Source organism: Macrobrachium nipponense, chromosome 8 (genome assembly GCF_015104395.2).
Source record: "Macrobrachium nipponense isolate FS-2020 chromosome 8, ASM1510439v2, whole genome shotgun sequence".
NCBI classification, from domain to species: Eukaryota; Metazoa; Arthropoda; class Malacostraca; order Decapoda; family Palaemonidae; genus Macrobrachium; species Macrobrachium nipponense.
In genome coordinates, this window is record NC_087203.1 from 98,196,409 (window position 1) to 98,215,934 (window position 19,526).

At 35.7% G+C, this 19,526-nt stretch overlaps 1 protein-coding gene and 1 long non-coding RNA gene across 6 annotated transcripts in view; one reads left to right on the forward strand and one right to left on the reverse strand.

Moving 5' to 3' along the window:
• LOC135222920 (DNA-directed RNA polymerase III subunit RPC6-like) overlaps nucleotides 1-4,504 on the forward strand; it is a 26,999-nt gene extending 22,495 nt beyond the window's left edge. For 4 of the 5 annotated variants that reach the window (XM_064261352.1, XM_064261350.1, XM_064261348.1 and 1 more), the window contains exons 5-9: nucleotides 349-498; nucleotides 1,582-1,709; nucleotides 1,852-1,975; nucleotides 3,569-3,739; nucleotides 4,254-4,504. In XM_064261352.1, coding sequence (XP_064117422.1) covers nucleotides 349-498; nucleotides 1,582-1,709; nucleotides 1,852-1,975; nucleotides 3,569-3,739; nucleotides 4,254-4,337 — 657 coding nt within the window. In that variant the 3' untranslated portion in view covers nucleotides 4,338-4,504. Of the gene's footprint in view, nucleotides 1-348; nucleotides 499-1,581; nucleotides 1,710-1,851; nucleotides 1,976-3,568; nucleotides 3,740-3,902; nucleotides 4,016-4,253 lie in introns of all 5 variants that reach the window. The other variant, XM_064261349.1, reaches the window with a different exon arrangement.
• Nucleotides 1-19,526, reverse strand: part of LOC135222923 (uncharacterized) — a 105,279-nt gene that overhangs the window by 37,927 nt on the left and 47,826 nt on the right. The window lies entirely within an intron of this gene.

The following is a 19,526-nucleotide window of genomic DNA, read 5'->3' on the forward strand; positions in this document are numbered from 1 at the left end:
ACTTTTAGCGAGCTTATTATTTTGTTTTTCTTATATAAATTAAATTTTGTTCCCTTTTTCACATTCTCTGCTTGGGAGCTTGCTTTGCAAGTCCATAGGCTTTTAGATTTTTTTTATGTGAATGTCTAGATATTTTAATAATACCAGTGCACTAATTATGAAAAAATAAAACTTTTCCTCATTTTATACATGGTACATATAAATTTCATTACTGTACAGGCACAATGCAAAAGGGATTATTGTGTAGATGCTTGTATAGTTCTGAGTTCAGTTTATGCAATGTTGTTTCTGCTTATTGCCTAATAATGGCCATTTGTGTAATGATTTTCTATTTCAATTTTTTTCCAGGTTGTTTATAAAATTATAGAGGAATGTGGAACCCAAGGTATTTGGGCCAGGGAAATACGTTCAAGAAGTAATCTTCATCTGAACACTGTTGAAAAAGTTTTAAGAAAGCTAGAGAGTAAGAAGTTAATCAAAAGCTTCAACCCTGTTTCTGTAAGTTAATTGTTTTTCTTTGATTAGTCTCTAGATGAATTAATTGTAAAATGTGAAATATATCACAAGTTTTGTGTGAATGAGTCAAAAATAATTTAATATACAATATAGTTATGTTATTTGACACATTCAAATTGTTTAATGTATTTAATAAGACATTCTGTGGTTTATGAAGTTTTCATGTTTGCGCTCATTAAAAACCATTTAATTTATATGAAAGTTTTCATAGCGTAGCCATTGTTCGTCCTCAAAGGAGTTACACTCTCATGGGGAGCACTGAAAATTTTAAGGGACTACAGAGCTATTCAAAAACACCCAGTAATTGCAAAACTAAAATTTGGCAGAGCTGCTATATTCTTTAATGTACTTAACCCTTTTGAAATAACAGTTATGCTTTAACACACATGTATGCCTACCCAGGAGAGTCAGATGACATGGCCTTACATCATATTAAAGTAATGTTAAATTAAAAGTTTTTATACAAGTGTCATTTTTCCATAAGAAAGAAACTTTTGTAGGGTGTTACAAGATGCTTGCTTTATGTTAGTGAGATAGTGTGCTAAGCCTATGATCTTCGATTTTGTAGTTTTTTTTACTGCAATAAATTACAGTTGTTCATATTTAAAATTATGGTTAGCTAGTATGCTAGCATGAAAATAACTTCACACCGATCAGAGAGAAGTATTTTATATGTATATGAAAATATGATCAGCAAGAAATTCTGGGGACAGACTTGGAGGAAGTTCCTCTGTAATTTGGGGAGCCTTCATAGAGACTTATTTACAGCACTGTTCAACAAAAACATTATTAATTTCCTGATCTCCTTTCCCAGGAATGGAAATTATTAAAGGATACATTGATAAATATGTGGAGGATATTTTTAATATGATCGTTTATTCAAGTTTTCTTAGGTCATATTGTGCATTTTACCAGGCTGTTAATTCAAGTTATGTAATGTAGTAGGCATTTTACCTGTAATGAGTAAATCAAATATAAAATATTAGCATGGAATACATGGAGTACATAACTTGAATGACAAAGGTTTCTCTTGTTCTTTTACTGAGACTGCAATACTCTTTTCAGGCCCCAAAAAAGAAGACATACCTTCTTTATAACTTGGAACCTGATCGTTCCCTCACTGGTGGTGCATGGTACTCTGACCAGCATTTTGATTCTGAATTTGTTGATATTCTTAATCAACAGTGCTGGAGGTAGGTGATCAAAATGGTTTGGTGTTAATAAAAGTAAAAGTAGCCTTTTTCAAAAACAGAATACGTACTTAAAGTGATTTTTAATGTTATACTTTACTTTTTTAGGTAAAGTGATTTTTAATGTTATACTTTACTTTTTTAGGTTCCTTGAGCAAAGGTCAGTTCGTGCAAGACAAGTTACTGGTGGTCCAATAGCTGTTCGCACAGCATCATTTGTTGCTTCAAAGGAAGTTTTGAAGCATATATCTGAACTTGGAATTACTAAGGTTAGAATTAATATTGTAACTATTTACACTGTAAGAATTCACATTGCAATTTTATTTATTTTGTACAGTGCAGTGACCAAATTTATAACATTGCCCAATTTCTTCTAAAGATTTATGGAATTGTATACTGTATTTTTTAATGCTTTATTTGTTTTCTTTAATTTATTAATTGAAAAGTTATACATTTGTAAGCTTTTTTGTTTTAAACATTTAGCTTCTCATGGTTTATTTTAATGATGAGTTCTTACCATTTTAATTTATTTATTCACAGTTCTTTGGTGCCGGTAATTGGCAGGGTATGATTAACTTTTAAACTGTCATTAACTTTGTAGCATAATTATATTGGTGGAGATAAATTAACTGAATTACATTGGTACTTTGCTTTTTATTGCATCTCCTTGAAATGATAATCTATGAAGAGTGGAAAGGAAGTACAGTAACCAGACTGCAGGCAGAACATTTCAAACACATTTTATTTGCCATGGGCAGTATAAATGCAATGGTATTTTTATTCTCATGCCCTCCCTTCATTTGCTGTTGTCTTGATATCTCTATGGTAAATATTTCCAAGATTTGTGCAACGTAAGGAGACTAAAGGAAAGGCAATCTTTCGGCTCTCAATCTTTGATCTTTAATTTTTTGGGATTCTTCACATGTCCAGTTTTCAAGTAGAAGGTATAATTACAGTGACACTTTGTAACAGATGAGCTACCAACAGCAGGTCTCATGCAAGTTCGGTAGTCATAATATTCCAGACATCATTAGTTTTCCAAATCGAGTTATGCCCAAAGTAGTCTACAAAAGTGTAGGGAAAAAAACATTTAGCCCTAAGTTTACATGTTTATGGTAAATATTTCTTTTAAAAATACACTGTTTGATATTACTACTTGTCAGTATTTCTTTCTTGGCTGTTCCTCGTTGGACAAGTGGTTTTTGCACACTCAGCTTCCATTCCGGTGGTCCGAAGTTCAATTCTCGGCTCAGCCAACGCGGAGTCAAAGGAATTTATTTCTGGTGATAGAAATTCATTTCTCAATATAATGTGGTTCGGATCCCACAATAACCTGTAGGTCCCATTGCTAGGTGGCCAATTGGTTCCTAGCCATGTAAAAGTATCTAATCCTTCGGGCCAGCCCTAGGAGAGCTGTTAATCGGCTCAGTGGTCTGGTTAAACTAAAATATAATTTCTCTCTTGGCTGTATTATGGGAAAATGCTTTATAATGTAACTTCTATGTACAATAGCTCTGTATTTTCAAAAGAATGGAGACTCATCATGCTAGATAGTGGCGTTCTGGACAGCAGTCATTAATTTGGGTTTTAACTTTGATAGTGAAGTGTGCTTAGTGATATACTATATGGTTGATAAATTATGGGGTTCAGCAGCATATCTTCGAATTTGCATATGTAAAGCCATGGTTTATTTTGAGATGTTAAACTTTCATTAGGTTTTTTATATTTTAATAGGTTTAATTTTTATGAAGAATAATTGTGCTCTCAGGAAATGCCTGTATGATGTGTCATTTTTACAAGGACCTATTTGAAAATTCCAAGCAGAATTACTTGAAGCTTATATGCACACATCCATGTTTCAGGTCCAGCTGAGTATTGAAGACATTGAAACAATTTTGGAGACACTTGTGTTTGATGGTAAAGTTGAGAGATCAGTGGCATCAGAAGGGGTTGAAGGTGTTAAACTTTATCGTGCTGTCACCTCTTTTCTGCCTACCCCTTCACTCATGTGCATTCCATGTGGAGTTTGTCCGGTAAGTTGGAGTATGTCTTTCAAAACTTTGTAATGCTGACCAGCTAATATTGAGTATTTTTTATTTTCTTTTGCTTTCATTAGCAACAACACTTAAAACCATAGTGTAATACATGCAAAGGTTAGTAATTCATGGCTAAGTCAGTAATTATTGTAGTCTGCAGTTTCAGTATTGGATACCAGTTCAAATATCCTCCAGGAATAGAAAAAGAACACTGTCAAGGGCTTGTTGGTTACTTTCCTATTGAAGTGGACAGATCTCGATTTCTTGACCCTGGTAATGGAACAAAATCCTTATGTTGTGGCAGGCTTCAGGGACAATGCTATAGCATTCTGTTAAGGCAGTCTCCCTTATTTGGGGCTTTTACATTGTATGATATGCAAATGAAATTTTGAATACTATATATTGATGAATTTTTAAAAGCTCATACCTATGACATAAATCACAGCTGTAAATTTATTAGCCATTATTTTGTAAGAAGAGGGGTAAAATTTTTTTTTTTCTTTTCTTGCAGTTGATAAAAGAATGTGATGATGTTGGGAATGTCACCCCAGTGAAATGCCGATATATGAAAGAATGGGTGGATTCACAATGGTGATCATAGAGGAATATTGCAATTCTAAATGACATTTGCCAATATTTTTGAGTGGGTGCTGTTGAAATATGGTTGGTAAATCATATTGGAATATGTAAAAAGACCTAGTTCAGGTAATGCTGAAAAGTACCTGATTGATACCGAGAAAAGGAAATAAAATGGCTAATCGTTTTGAGTTTTCATTAAACCTTGAGCACTGTGTGTTGTAAGCTGCTATCTGATGAATATTTGTTTATATAGAAAGACTTTGATACCTCAGAGAAGGTCAAAGCTCTACATTTTTAAAATGTCATTAGTTTGGTTGCATTAATGAATATAATAGCAATACGTATATCTTGACAGTAATAACCTTCAATAAGGGGTCAGTACACAGCACACAAATAAAGGTTCACATCCATTCATGATACTCTCTTTTCACCTTACTGTATAATTTCTTAAACTTTGTCCCATTTCAAGGTTCACCAGTCAAGTCAAAATGGCTTTCTTAGAAATGAAATTGCAAATACAGGCGGTCCCCGGGTTACGACGGGTCCGGCTTACGACGTTCCGAGGTTACGACGCTTTTTCTTAAATATTCATTGAAAAATCCGCCCTGGGTTACGACGCTTGTTCCAAGGTTACGACGCTGACGCTTCCGACGCTCTGAGTTTACGATGCTTTTATAGTTTAGCACAGTTTCTCTCTCTCTCTCTCTCTTTGTATTTTCCAACGAAAATAATCACTATAAATCTCTCTCTCTCTCTCTCTATACTACAAAGATGTATGTTTTTTAGTATGATAAATAAATGATTTACTATTTTCAAATATTAATGTTAATTTATACAGCAATAATATCAATTCATTAAAGAAAAAATACATAGTGAATTAGAATAAGATTTTAGCTTATATTTAAAAAATTATGGAAGAATGAAGGAAATCCCAGTCTTCTCAAGTAACTTCCAGTAACCTTTTCTCAAGATTCAGGTACTAAAACTGTCAGATATATCAAGTTCTGTGACAGCCAGGAGGGGAAAAATCTGGGGGAAGAGCTGCAGTGTTGCAATCACGTGGTCCTGACATTTCCCCCCCCCCCTCTCTCTCTTTCTTTCTCTTTCTCTCTCTCTCTCTCTCTCTCTCTCTCATTTACTGAGACTCGAGATTTTTTTTGTACTTGTACTATTTGTTTTTAATACTTTCAAATAATAATAATAATAATAACTGTAATTACAAAATTCATATGTGATAGTATTTTAAAGAAATACAATACGTACTAATCTATCCATGTCACTTTTAATTAAGGTTAACTCTCTCTCTCTCTCTCTCTCTCTCTCTCTCTTTTGCCACACAAGATAATAATGGGTCATAGTGGTAACTCCCTCCCTCTCTTTCGCTGGAAGCGTTATAAGTATTTTTTGAGAGAAGAGAGAGAGATAAACAATCTCTCTCTCTCTCTCTCTCTCTCTCTCTCTCTCTCTCTCTCTCTCTCTTTTACCGAGATGAAAGAATTTTTATGGTACTAGTATGTAAAATGTTTATTGATAATTTCAGTTATTTAATAATAATAATAATAATAATAATAATAAAACTTTAATTACAAAATTCATAATGGTCGTATTTTAAAGAGATGAAAATGACCTTTCCATTTCACTTGTAAGGATAATTCCTCTTTCTTACTGAGATGAGAGAATTTTTATGGTGGATGCACGTGTTTATTATATTTTCAAATAATAATAATAATAATAGAAGTAGTAACAATACGATAACTAATTTCAAAAGAAAATTCTTCCCTTTGTCTTTTTCTGTATCAATTTCCCCACCTCAACTCGAGTGACACTCGAGCTTAACAATGCCATACAATGGTCAACGAATTTAATGGTTTTATGTAATCTCTCTCTCTCTCTCTCTCTCTTACTGAGATGAGATCATTTTCATGGACGTGTATGTAATAAGTTTATCATTAATATTTTCCAATAATAATACTATAAGTACAAAATTCATATCTGAGTATTTTAAATACAATAATCATTCCATTTCTCTCTTTTAAATACTGTAAGGACAACTCTCTCTCTCTCTCTCTCCACAAGATACTTGTCATACATTTGGTGTTTCTATTTCTTCCTTTTATCTCTCTCGCTCTCAGCAAAAGAATTGATAGACAGACAAACATAATTGCACAGTCCTCTCTTTCTCTCTTCTCTGGAGAAATATATATATTTATGGGAGGGGGAAAAAGTTGCCTACAGACATTCATTTCAATCTATTGAAACCTTAAGGAGTTATTTCTCTCTCTCTCTCTCTTGTATTTTAGTGAAAATATACAGTAATTTGTGAATACACAGTGTTGCACATGAAAAAAGTAAATTAGTGATAATTTTAGAGATACGGCCCTAAGAAAAATTGCAAATTAGTAGTGAAATTTTCCCTGTGGACATGTTTTCAAGAACGTCGTTCCGGCTTACAACGATTTTCGGGTTACGACGTGTCTTAAGAACGGAACCCCCGTCGTAACCCGGGGACCGCCTGTACAAACAATATCTTAGATTTGCTTAGACAAAATAAAATGTGAGGTCAAATGGAATTCTCCCACTCCTTGAAATAGAATATCTAATGAGGAAAAAAACTTCCATAGAACTTGGCCCTCGGTGTTGGACCCAGTCATAAAAAGCTGTGTAAAGTGCCCCTGGATGGCATAGCCCCCATCTTGGGTCATTATCTGCAAATAACTTAGTAGGTTATAAGTGTTTTTCAAAACCGTCAAAGATAGACTAGAAAAGACAGGGATTCTGCCTATGAATACTTTCACCATCAACAATGTAAGCCAAAAGTGGCCCAGTGCTTAGCTTGACAGCCTAATAAAATCAAATCAAACTAGTATCAACAACAAACTGAATTATACGTAGTTTCATTACTCAGGAGTCACAAAGCCAGGACTACATAAAAAGAAAAGAAAGTGGAAAAGGCAGGGGCAAACAAGAATACCTTTAATAAAGCTACGTTCATGAGACAAAATAAATCCGTAAGATTGCTGAACCTAATGCCTACACTGCAGTAAATCTGGAACATAAAAAGAAGTGTTGCTACTTTTGGGCCAAGCCTTCATTCCACAGACAAAATGTAACGATCCAAAATGCATTATGGCACTGAATGGATGCAGTGCTTTGGCTTCTGCCTTAAATACCACACATCCAACCATATATGCATAATCTGTGGTTCTGAACATCATCCCAGGTTTAAACATCTATGTATGCTGGTGTACCTTTTTACCAAGATACACTGAAAAATCGCAAAAGTGCAAGAGGAGCTGCAAAGACAAAGTGTGAGACACACACTGATGGACAGACATACAAACAATCCCCCTTGTTGCTATAGATTAAGCCTGCCTTGTCCTGGCACTGACTAACAGAGCATTCTGTAACGGGTTTTAAATTCTTTTCAACAGTGTGAGAAGAGCTGCAATGACAAAGTACGTGTGACATCTGTACACGATGGTACAAAGTTTAACCTCAATGAAATTGAATCTGTTAATTGAGATGGAAAGCAAGATGAGACAGACAGACAGACATATGAACAGTGTCCCTTCATTTCAGTCTATGTGAGATTGTCTATCTTTGCAACAAAATCCCTTTAACCATGCAGGAACTTTGATGACAAGCGAAACCACAGACACTGCTGATGGATGGACCGACTGACAGAGGGAAAAGTTTAAGTCCTCTCTCAATGTTGTAATGAGGTACTTTATAAAGATGAAAAAATTGGCTCACAAACTAAGGATTTTTTTTTTTAAGACATAAGGTAATTCACAAATTAATACAGTAATCATATCCCACTATCTCCAGTCAGTTATTCTATATCTGAATCTTTAAGCCTAAGAATGACACTGGCTCCAATATTAGAATTTCCTCCACCTGGGCTGAGCACAAAGTCAAAGCATGCGCCAACCTTTTGCACTTATCCAAAAACCTTGCTTACACCACTGAACAACGGTATCCTTATTTCACTCTATGCCAATATTTGTTCCAGCTACTTATAATTTATGAAAAGATTACTTTAAAAACTCACAAGATTTAGAGGCAACAGTTAATTAAATCTTAAGAGATCCATAGGCCATTTGTAAAAACTTAGTGGCCGACAATATTGCAGACTGTTCCAAAGTGAAAACCACGGCATTGTTGGAAAATGAGAAATGACCTGCAATTTAAGACAAATCACACATCAGGAGGAGGTTGACGTCATTGCAGAATTGTCAATAAGAACTTTTATACAGTCCATCACTTTTATGGAAATTCTTGGGATTTACCTGGGGCTGGTAAGAACATAATTTGTATGGTATTCTGATATGAATAATTTTAAACTTGCACTTTAACGTAGTTGCAAGAGCTATAAGATTATATACCCAAATCCTAAATCTCTCTCTCTCTCTCTCTCTCTCTCTCTCTCTCTCTCTCTCTCGACTGGCCAGCAAAAAATTATCAATCTTTTCACCATGAAGATACATTTATGATGATTACTCTATGCCTTTGTCGCCTATAACATTTCTTTTTCAGCATTCCCTCCTGCAAATGAATGATTGTAAATAGGAGAATGAAACAAGATGCCGATTAAATTCTTAAGTGATAATTAAAATAAAACTTGCATGTTCTAAAGATAAGTTTTTCTTCCATCCCTCACCACACATCTTCCAAAGAGTCCAGAGTCTTAGAAACGCTCGTCATATACCTACTTTACGTAAGACTTAGAATTCCCCAATGTAATCCTAAAATGTTTTCTCAGAATTTTGAAGTTATATGTTCAGGTGACTGTTACGAAGCTGTCCCATTATAATCTGGATTTTGCTCAACGGACCTTCTGTCAATAGGATAATCAGAACTTGAATCTCTCTCTCTCTCTCTCTCTCTCTCTCTCTCTCTCATCTCCGTCGTGCTCTCTTCCTCTTCTCTCTCTCTCTCTCTCTCTCTCTCTCTCAGTTTAAATTCTAAAGATGACTGGACGTATTATACTTGGTCCTACTTCGCGTACAGGAAAAATATCAGAACTGCACACAAGCTTACTATTTTATAAGATCATAAAACTTATTTTCTGGGGGTTTCTCGTGCCTTATTCATTCGTAATTGACAATATCAAAATTTATTATCAAAATCCTGTCTAGTTTTGGGCCGATTCCTTTATGGTTCACGCCAACTGGTTGTCGAATTTCCACAGATATAATTTTAAAATTCCCTTCTTCATTCATGATCCCGGAAGAAGTATCGAATACCTTCGATCTTACTGCATCTTTGGGTTTTCCAGGTTCTAGGAGATTTTTGCAGAGTACTAAACGTGTTCTCTAACATTTAAAAACAAAATATGGTCTGTCTTGTTTATAATTTATTTTATTGTACGTGGAATGTTATGGTTATTTTTCATAAAGCATTAGGTGTTTTATTTTTCGTTGTGTGCTCACTGATTTTATTTTTCTTCACATAGCATTAGGAGTTTTATGTTCCGTTTTTATTTTTTGCAGAAATTCCTGAATATTTGAATTAACGGTATACAGCTTCCTGATCGCAAACGCTGGATGCTATCATTAGGCTACTTTCCAAACACACTATAGTCACAATAGCAATGATCGTCGACACCGAGGAGCGCAGGAACGAAACAAAATGTAGTACGACTTTGACTATAATCACTGAGTTACCTGACTTGAATTCATGACGCCGCAATTGCTGTGCGTTCGTGCAGAACAGGCTGATCGTCGTGATCACAGATTTGGGTGATTTATTATTATAATAAAACCGGGGTTGCAACACTTAGGGGGGATAGTGGGGCACATAACAGTAATCCCCACTCTCAACGCCCCCCCCCCCCCCACACACACACTTGCATTAGCGCCTGATTAAGTAAGACAGTTTGGGGTGGGGGGGAGGAAGTGTGGTGTCTTAGGGCGAATCCGAAGTCTCAGGTTACATAAAAATGCTTAAGTTTGGTTCGTAAAAGTTTGTACACGGTACTTAAACAAACAAGCCAATCAGATAATAAGAAAAGTTGGCTATAGTCTTCTTACAAGAATATCACAAATGTTGTTCACATATTCCATACTTTCACGCAAATATAAATGTTTACTGTAGTAAAAATAACATGACAAAAACTATGCCGCAAAGATTTCGTCGATTTGAGAATAAAGCTCCCAGATGAATATAAGGAAACACAAGGTAGGACAGAGTTAGACATGCTGCCATATGGATAATTACGGAAGTGCAATATATAGATAATGAAGAAAGGGTGCTGGAGATAGCCGTGCACTGTAGGCATTACCTAAGGTTCTCTGCAGCGTTCCTTCGGCCACTAGCTACAACCCCTGTAGTTCCTTTTACTGTACCTTATTTCATATTTCTTTCTTCCATCTTACTTTGCACAGTCTCCTAACAATTTATTCATAGTGTAGGAGAGAGGTTTTTCTCGTGTTACACCTTTAAAGCCTTTTACTGTCAATTTCCGTTTCAGCGCAGAATAACCTCATAGATCCCAGCGCTTGGCCTTCGGCCTCAATTCCGTAGGGGATAGGGGGAGGGTTGGAAGACACACACGACCTTGGATGAGAATTATGAGAAGGGAGGCTGGAGATGGGCAGCGACTGACAGGAGTCTCAGAATTTCACAGAAATCCTTTGCGCCACAGAGCGTTGGAGGCGACGATGGTAAACAAATAAAACAAGTAAAATAATTGCCATACATGAACTCAAAGCCGCGGCCTACGAAACTTTCAACCATGGCCCCTAGGTGGTCTGCAATCTTGGTACCTACAGCGCTGCCAGACGTACGATTGACTAACTTTAACCTTAAATAAAATAAAAACTACGAAGGCTAGAGGGCTGCAATTTGGTATACTTGATGATTGCTAGGTGGATGATCAACATACCAATTTGCAGCCCTTTGGCCTCAGTGGTTTTTAAGATCTGGGGGCGGACGGACTGACAAAGGCATCTTTTTAGCTTTTACAGAAAACTCAAAAGCTGAAGGATACAACAAACAACATAAAACTAACGAATCAACTGGACGAAGTTATGCTTCTTCAAACAAGTGCCAGAGCCACGACTTACATTAAAAAGAACTTTCATCGACAGAACTTCAATAAGAATGTACGTAATAACCCTCATCCATGTTTTAAGGAGAGACTATCTTCTGTTACCAGTACCTCTGTATTCAGTAAGCAAAGCCATGAGAACTGAGAAGCCAGACGTAACTTGACATGAAAATATTCGATGAGCATTATAAAGAATACAGTTACCATCATCATAGTTGTTAGGAAGAAAATATCCCCCCAAAGACCACCAAGTTAGTTGCCATCAAACACGAGCATCAAAATTTTTCAGAGGCTGGCCAGTTTGGAAAGGAGTAACAAGAGGAAAACCTCGCAGTTGCACAAAGAAGATGGAAAAAATTAGAGTATGAACGGAGGTACAGTAAAAGGAATAATAGAGGTTGCAGATAGGAGCCGATGGAACGCTACAAAGAACCTTAAGTAATGATGATTATGAAGAATGCACGTATTGCCTAAAAATGGCGGAAGGCCCCTCAATCGCAACTGTTACCAAACTATGATCCGTGAGATTCCAGGAGCCATAAGCACGATGACTGTTAATTCTAAGGAGAATATCCGGTCGCTTCCGCAAGTCTTTGTTTCCGAGAGTACTTTCCGAGAAATTCTCAAGGCGTCCGAACTTGAAAATCACCTTCACGCGTCACCAAGGAATTTTTTCTTTTACGTAACAAAACAAAAGTACCTCGCCGGGATTTTACAATGGTCTCCCATAGCCACATCGCATGAAGATGGCAATCAGTATGCACTGTGAAGCAATTTTTTCGGCCATGAGTTTTCGTTGAAGATGAGGGATTACTGGTGGACGACAACTTACGTCTCAGTTTTTTTTTAAAGGAAAAATAGTCGCTTTAAATGGAATCATGACTTATACCACAGACGTTTCTTTATCGAAGTTACTTTTTTCAAGGAATAGTGATAGTACTCAGTTTAGAAAGAAATCCGATGATGACAAACTGAATGCGTTCTCTCGACTGCCGCTAGTTCTTTTAATTTTTCTTTATTTACTGAATGGATTCCCTGATATCATTTATATGCATGGTAGAGTAATACAGCCGCATGGTAACGATGATACTTGATGGGTTTTATATTCAGTTTCAAAGCTTTTTATATGTCTGTAGGTGTACAGCAATTACACATTACAATTTCATTTGTATGATTGGGACTGTTAACTAGTGGTTTCAAAGAATTTATGCTAGATGGAAAACTTGAAAGTACAATGAAATGCTCAACAACCAAACAGCTCCTTTTTTAAACAAAGAATTAAACAAAGAATTGAAGCAATAATAAAAATAAAGATTTTCTGCATGTTCCATTGAATAATACACAACACACACATATGTATATGTAGCCTATGACTAATTCATTAACTACGCAGGCAACCCTTTTATTTACGGGACTCATTGCATCTCTGAGCGCGGTAGAACTAAGAGACATATATTAATCATATTCTACTCGTAATTAAGTCAATCAGTATGTGCGATTTGTCCAGATCTTACGGATTCTCGGAATTCTTCCCTTCTCAGTTTGTTTGTTTGTTTGTATGGTGTTTTTACGTTGCATGGAACCAGTGGTTACTCAGCAACGGGACCAACGGCTTTACGTGACTTCCGAACCACGTCGAGAGTGAACTTCTGTCACCAGAAATACACATCTCTCACACTTCAATGGAATGCCCGAGAATCGAACTCGGGGCCACCGAGGTGGCAGGCCAAGACCATACCGATCACGCCACTGAGGCGCCTTCCCTTCGCAGAATATCCACACAGCTTCCGAACTCTTTGGACTCTTGTCAATCGACACGCCATTCATCCCAGGGTCCTGATTCATCCTACCAGGAACCTATTTGAACTCTGGGCGCGCATCCTTTCTGGAAACACGAAGTCAAAGAACCAGGGTCCTCTGTTCGTCCTAATCTCTTGCTCTCTGTTCGGAGTCATTCGACCATCGTCCGAAAATAGCTCGTTTCAATGGCGTGCCTGCCACGTGCGTATCCACGGCCATCTATAGTTGGCCGTGGCGTATCTCGAGTGATACAGGATTTTCCGTTGGTGCTCAAACTTTTTAGTTTGAACAAGGCGTGATCCGACTTCCAGCTTACACGGGAAGCGTTCAAGATTTTCCCCTCACACATAAGTTGTAAACATTATGTTCCTAATTTTTAACGTAAATTAAAACGTGCTACAATCTACAGTCAAATTGAGCCTGGTTTCACCAACGAAAATTAAAATGAATATGCTATATTTCATTAGAAATAATTTTTATGTACTGTTTACCATGCACATTATCTATTTTTTTTAAATCTTCATTTTAATAAATAAATAAATCATAAATTCATACCCTAAAATACCTGTATCTTTAACTCAACCTGAAACACCTATTTCAGACTTTTGAGGCTCTTCCACACACATTTCTCATCCCCTAACAAGAAGAAGAACAACAACAATAACAACAAAGTAGCTTGTAGGCTTACTCCCCGTGTAAGCGAAAACACGTCATGAAATTCTCAAAAGTTTTATGAGTACAGCTATAGCTGGTTCACTTAAGGCAGATTCCTGGATGAGCCCTAAGCTTACGAGACGTTTGTTTGACGGCCGCTGATTGGCTGGTACCGGGAGGTAGGCAGCTCCCAGCCAATCAGCGGCCGCCAAACTAACGTCTCGTAGGCATAGGGGTCATTCAAGAATCTACGTTAAGTGAACCAGTTATAGTGCGTTCACTAGCAGCAATATGCATGGAATGAAGGGGAGAAGCGACAAAGCAACAATAATGATTTGTACTAGTTCGCCCTCCTAGTTCACCAAATGAAGTATACGAATAGAAATACGAAGGCTAATTTTATAGGCTATCTGTTATTTCTATATCTGTTATGTGTTGTTATACCTCTGAAAATATTAATGAAAGAAAATATATATATCTATTATATATATATATATATACTATATATATATATATATATATATATATATATATATATATATATATATATATATATATATATATACCGAATCACGAAAGTTTGGAACGTGATAAATCCATATATAAAGGTATAAACCACAAAACTCTGCTGAGTAAAGGACGTTGAGTCGAAAGATCTTGCAGAAACTCCGTCGTTTTATTTTCCTTCTGCTTATACCTTTATATATTATATAATATATATTATATATATATATATATGTATTATATATAGAGCAGAGAGAGATAGAGAGAGGAGAGTACATATAAAATCACTATGGAACTCGATTTATATCTCTCAAAACAACAAGGAAAAATAAAGGACTTGGTCTAGGTTTGTATTCTTTTTAGCTATGATAAATATGTGCATACACCGACACGCACACACTTATATATATGTATATATATACGTGTATGTATATATATATATATATATATATATATATATATATATATATATACACTAGCACCCGCAAATAATCCTTGTATTTGACAGTGATTAAACTTTGCTTTTAAGGATACAGAACTTAAAAACCTTTGAGGCCAGCAGCACTATGAACCTTATGTTAACTCGGTGGACTGGTTAAACAATTTATAATAATATAATAATAATAATAATAATAATAATAATAATAATAATAATAATAATAATAATAATAATAATAATAATAATAATAATAATAATAATTACCCATGAACGCAGGAATTGTAGTCTTCTGCAATACAGGGTCTGAAAAACACAGTGAATAGCAAATGATATGTTTTTTTCAATCCTTTGACTGAATCTGAAGTCGGGACTTTCTTTATGCTTGCCTGATTTACCAAATTTACTTAGCCTCGAGGGCTCTTCTATTTATTTATGCTTTCTAACAATTCGCTGAACAACTGAAGGGCTTTGATCTTTACAGATATGTTATTGTTATTAACGTTTCACTAATATTTACTTCAAAGTCTCAAAATCTCTTTTCTTCGTTTTCCTCGGTTCTTGTTATAGATCAACACTAATAATCTTTTCACTATCTCTCTATATTAGTGACTAATCACCTATACCAATCTTTTTCAAAATTATCTTTACCACAGTCATTCTGTTTCTCCATCTCAGAACAATCTGACAAACAACATTGGTCTACTGGAAAGAAACATGTTAAATCTATTTTCCAATTCCATGTGTTCACGTTAGTCCGGTGGGTTTGATTGCACGCTGTTTAGTACAGGGAACATTAAAACATGCACGGAAGGGATGCTTGATGCATGAATTTATACAAAAGCATGACAAGCAATTTATAAATACATCCACACTCTCTCTCTCTCTCTCTCTCTCTCTCTCTCTCTCTCTCTCTCTCTCTCTATATATATATATATATATATATATATATATATATATATATATATATATAGATATAAAATATATATGACTGGTAAAAATGTTCTGTAACAACAGAATTCCATCTAATAAAAGGAGCCATAAAAACACCAAAATATAGAGAAAAAAAGTACTATATTTCAGAGACTGCTGTCTCCCTCTTCAGGTAGATAAATGAGAAAAGTTTACAGAAAAGGTGGTATTTATACCAAGAGGTCCATCCACAAACAAGCCAATTTAAGTCACCCCCGCTGATAATCTTCCTTTAATCTTCTTAAGTGTTGGTTGAATGAAAACGTTGTCGATCGTATCTGAAATCCATGCTCCTTTTGAGATGTTCATTACCTGCCTCTCTTTTATTAAGGCCGATTCCATCATTTGACTCTTGTACCGACAGTTGCTGCTATAAATTACACGTGACAAATTCCAGTTTATACTATGGTTATGTTCATTTATATGGTTGAAAATAGCCGAGTTCTGTTGTCCATACCTAACTGACCATTTGTGTTGTATTAATCTCTGGGGAAGGGATTTACCTGTAAATCCGATGTAAGATTGGTCACAGTCCTGGCATGGGATTTCGTATACCCCAGAGTCCTTTGGAGATGTCTTTTGTTGGACGTTAATCAGGGATTTGGCTAAGGTGTTTGGGTAAGTAAAGAGCCTTACGAATTTGTTCCCCAGAATTCCTGGAAAAAGAATTTGAACTAATTCGCAAGCAACTTTCTTCTTTAAAATATCCTGACCATATAATTGAGAAAGCAATTCACAAAGCAAACGTAATTTTCTACTGACCCCCTAAAGACAAGACCAGAGATACATCCAACAATGAAATAATAATTCCCCACCTGGACACGATTAAGAGAGTAACCAACCCCCTCGGAAAATCGAACCCTTTTGTATTTACTTACCCAAACACCTTAGCCAAATCCCTGATTAACGTCCAACAAAAGACATCTCCAAAGGACTCTGGGGTATACGAAATCCCATGCCAGGACTGTGACCAATCTTACATCGGATTTACAGGTAAATCCCTTCCCCAGAGATTAATACAACACAAACGGTCAGTTAGGTATGGACAACAGAACTCGGCTATTTTCAACCATATAAATGAACATAACCATAGTATAAACTGGAATTTGTCACGTGTAATTTATAGCAGCAACTGTCGGTACAAGAGTCAAATGATGGAATCGGCCTTAATAAAAGAGAGGCAGGTAATGAACATCTCAAAAGGAGCATGGATTTCAGATACGATCGACAACGTTTTCATTCAACCAACAATTAAGAAGATTAAAGGAAGATTATCAGCGGGGGTGGCTTAAATTGGCTTGTTTGTGGATGGACCTCTTGGTATAAATACCACCTTTTCTGTAAACTTTTCTCATTTATCTACCTGAAGAGGGAGGCAGCAGTCTCTGAAATATAGTACTTTTTTTCTCTATATTTGGTGTTTTTATGGGCTCCTTTTATTAGATATATATATATATATATATATATATATATATATATATATATATATATATATATATATATATATATATATTTATATATATATATATATATATATATATATATATATATATATATATATATATTATATATATATATGTGTGTGTGTGTGTGTGTGTGTGTGTGTGTACGTATTTCTATACACTAGTGTCACCAAACAAGGTGGCAGCTCAAAATGGATAAAAAAAAAAAGAATATTCAAGGCTAAACGATTCTATGGTGTGCGTAACTAGTGGTTACGCACACCATAGAATCTTAATTTTCCTTCCACGGGACGGACACGATTTCTCATGATTCACTGTGACGTCCATACTTTTGGTTCAAGCTGCGGTTTCACGAAATGTAAGAGTACCTCTCCCTCTCTCTCTCTCTCTCTCTCTCTCTCTCTCTCTCTCTCTTCCTCTCTCGTGCGCACAGCTTCTATTTGTTTTTGGAGCATTTTCCTTGTCGCAACTGATCTGCCAAGATAACTGCAAGGCTTTAGTGATTTCTTATTTTCGTTTCTCTCATTTTTTGGCGATTCGCTCGACTTTGAACCTCAAGTTACGTCTGAAACCCCTAGTTATCATTTGAGCCAAAAGAGCTCCATGATTTACCCATTGAAAAGGTAGCTAAAATGCTCGGATTACAAACAGAAAGGAAGAAAATCACGTACTTAGTGATTACGTCATAATTTGTCAAAGCCTAAGACACTGTAACTTAAGGTAACCTGACCAGTGCATCCTATAGTTAATCCAAGAGTGCAACAAGAATTACCTGACTAAATTCCTCTAGACTCGGGTAGCAACCTTAAACTACACCCTAACCTAATCAAGGATGCTGTGCCCTATTGCAAGCACAACAACAAAACAACCTAGCCTCATTTAGGACACAAAGTCCTACTCAAAACACTTCCCGGAAACACACCATAGCCTCGCCTTGGACGTCAATACGGATGTATTCACGGCACGTACAATAGTTGTTCATACTAAATTGTTTTGCCTTTTTACTATTCATACTTCATTCACTGTTCTCATCATCCTCCTCACCAGTACAATCAATACAAGCTGTATATAATGTTTGTACAGGGGAAACTGACCTCACCATAAACCGTATTTGTTATGAAGTTACGTTAAAAACATGAATATCCACATTAGGATTAATCTGATAAAAAGCAAATACAATTTATTCATCAGCTATACTTCAACAATTAATTCCTTGCAAATGAAAGGATATAAGGGAACCTGCAGCATTTCTGATAAAGAAGTTGTTAGCTTTGCAACTTCAAAGTTAAGTTGCGGAAACTTCTCAATTATAAAAATGTTCTCCAACTTTACCTTAAAACTCCATATTGTTTTTGTCCTTACTTTTATTATCCTTCAGTGCCATCATGCAGATCAAGAAGAGAAGCCATAAACCTTGGGTGATTCGAGAATGTCTCCTTACCCGAAGGGCTACTTCTCTGGATCTTGCAAGCATCAAGCAGTTTGTTCCTGCTTTAAACTGCTTTAAACCGGACAGAATTGAAGTCTTCTTCAATCAGCCTTGTGGATACTTTGAAATGTTCGTATATAAAAGAAAATGTTACAAAAACATAATTGAGGAATTGGGCCAATACTCTCTCAAAAGTTTGGTTCTTTGTAAAATTGTATTATCAGTCTTTTTCTCCAACTCCATTATTGTGCTTTGCGACCATTTGGACCTAAATGCTACAATCATCTTCTGAGTATGGTGGGAAATTGGTAAATCCCAGTGGTGCAACATTTAACGTACGAAAACTTGGAAATATTCCGCAGGAGAACTAAGAAGGTTTACGAGAGTGATGAACCCAACATGATAAAGGGTGGTTGAAGGACCCTTTCTCCTCAAAACAAAATGCCTCTCGAGCAATAAACTGAAGACGGACGATAGAATATTTTTTGGGGGCGAAATTTGCAGAGATGTGAAGATAACTATGGTAAATTTTGCGCCCAAGTGTGGTTTAAACGATGGGAAATATTCAGCAGGACGATAAGATTATTATTAATTTGCAATTTCAATACTGATTCCCAATACGCTTGTGCCTTTATTTACCAATACATAATCTTAATGAATAAGTCCACAAAAGTTGAAGTCATGGTCTAACTGATACTTTCCTTATCTTGGGAAAATAGACAATTTCTTTTATTACACACACACACACACACTCACACACACACACACACACACACACATATATATATATATATATATATAATATATATATATATATATATACGTACATATATATGCATATATAAACACATACTGTGTATATATATAATTATATAATTATATATATATATATATAT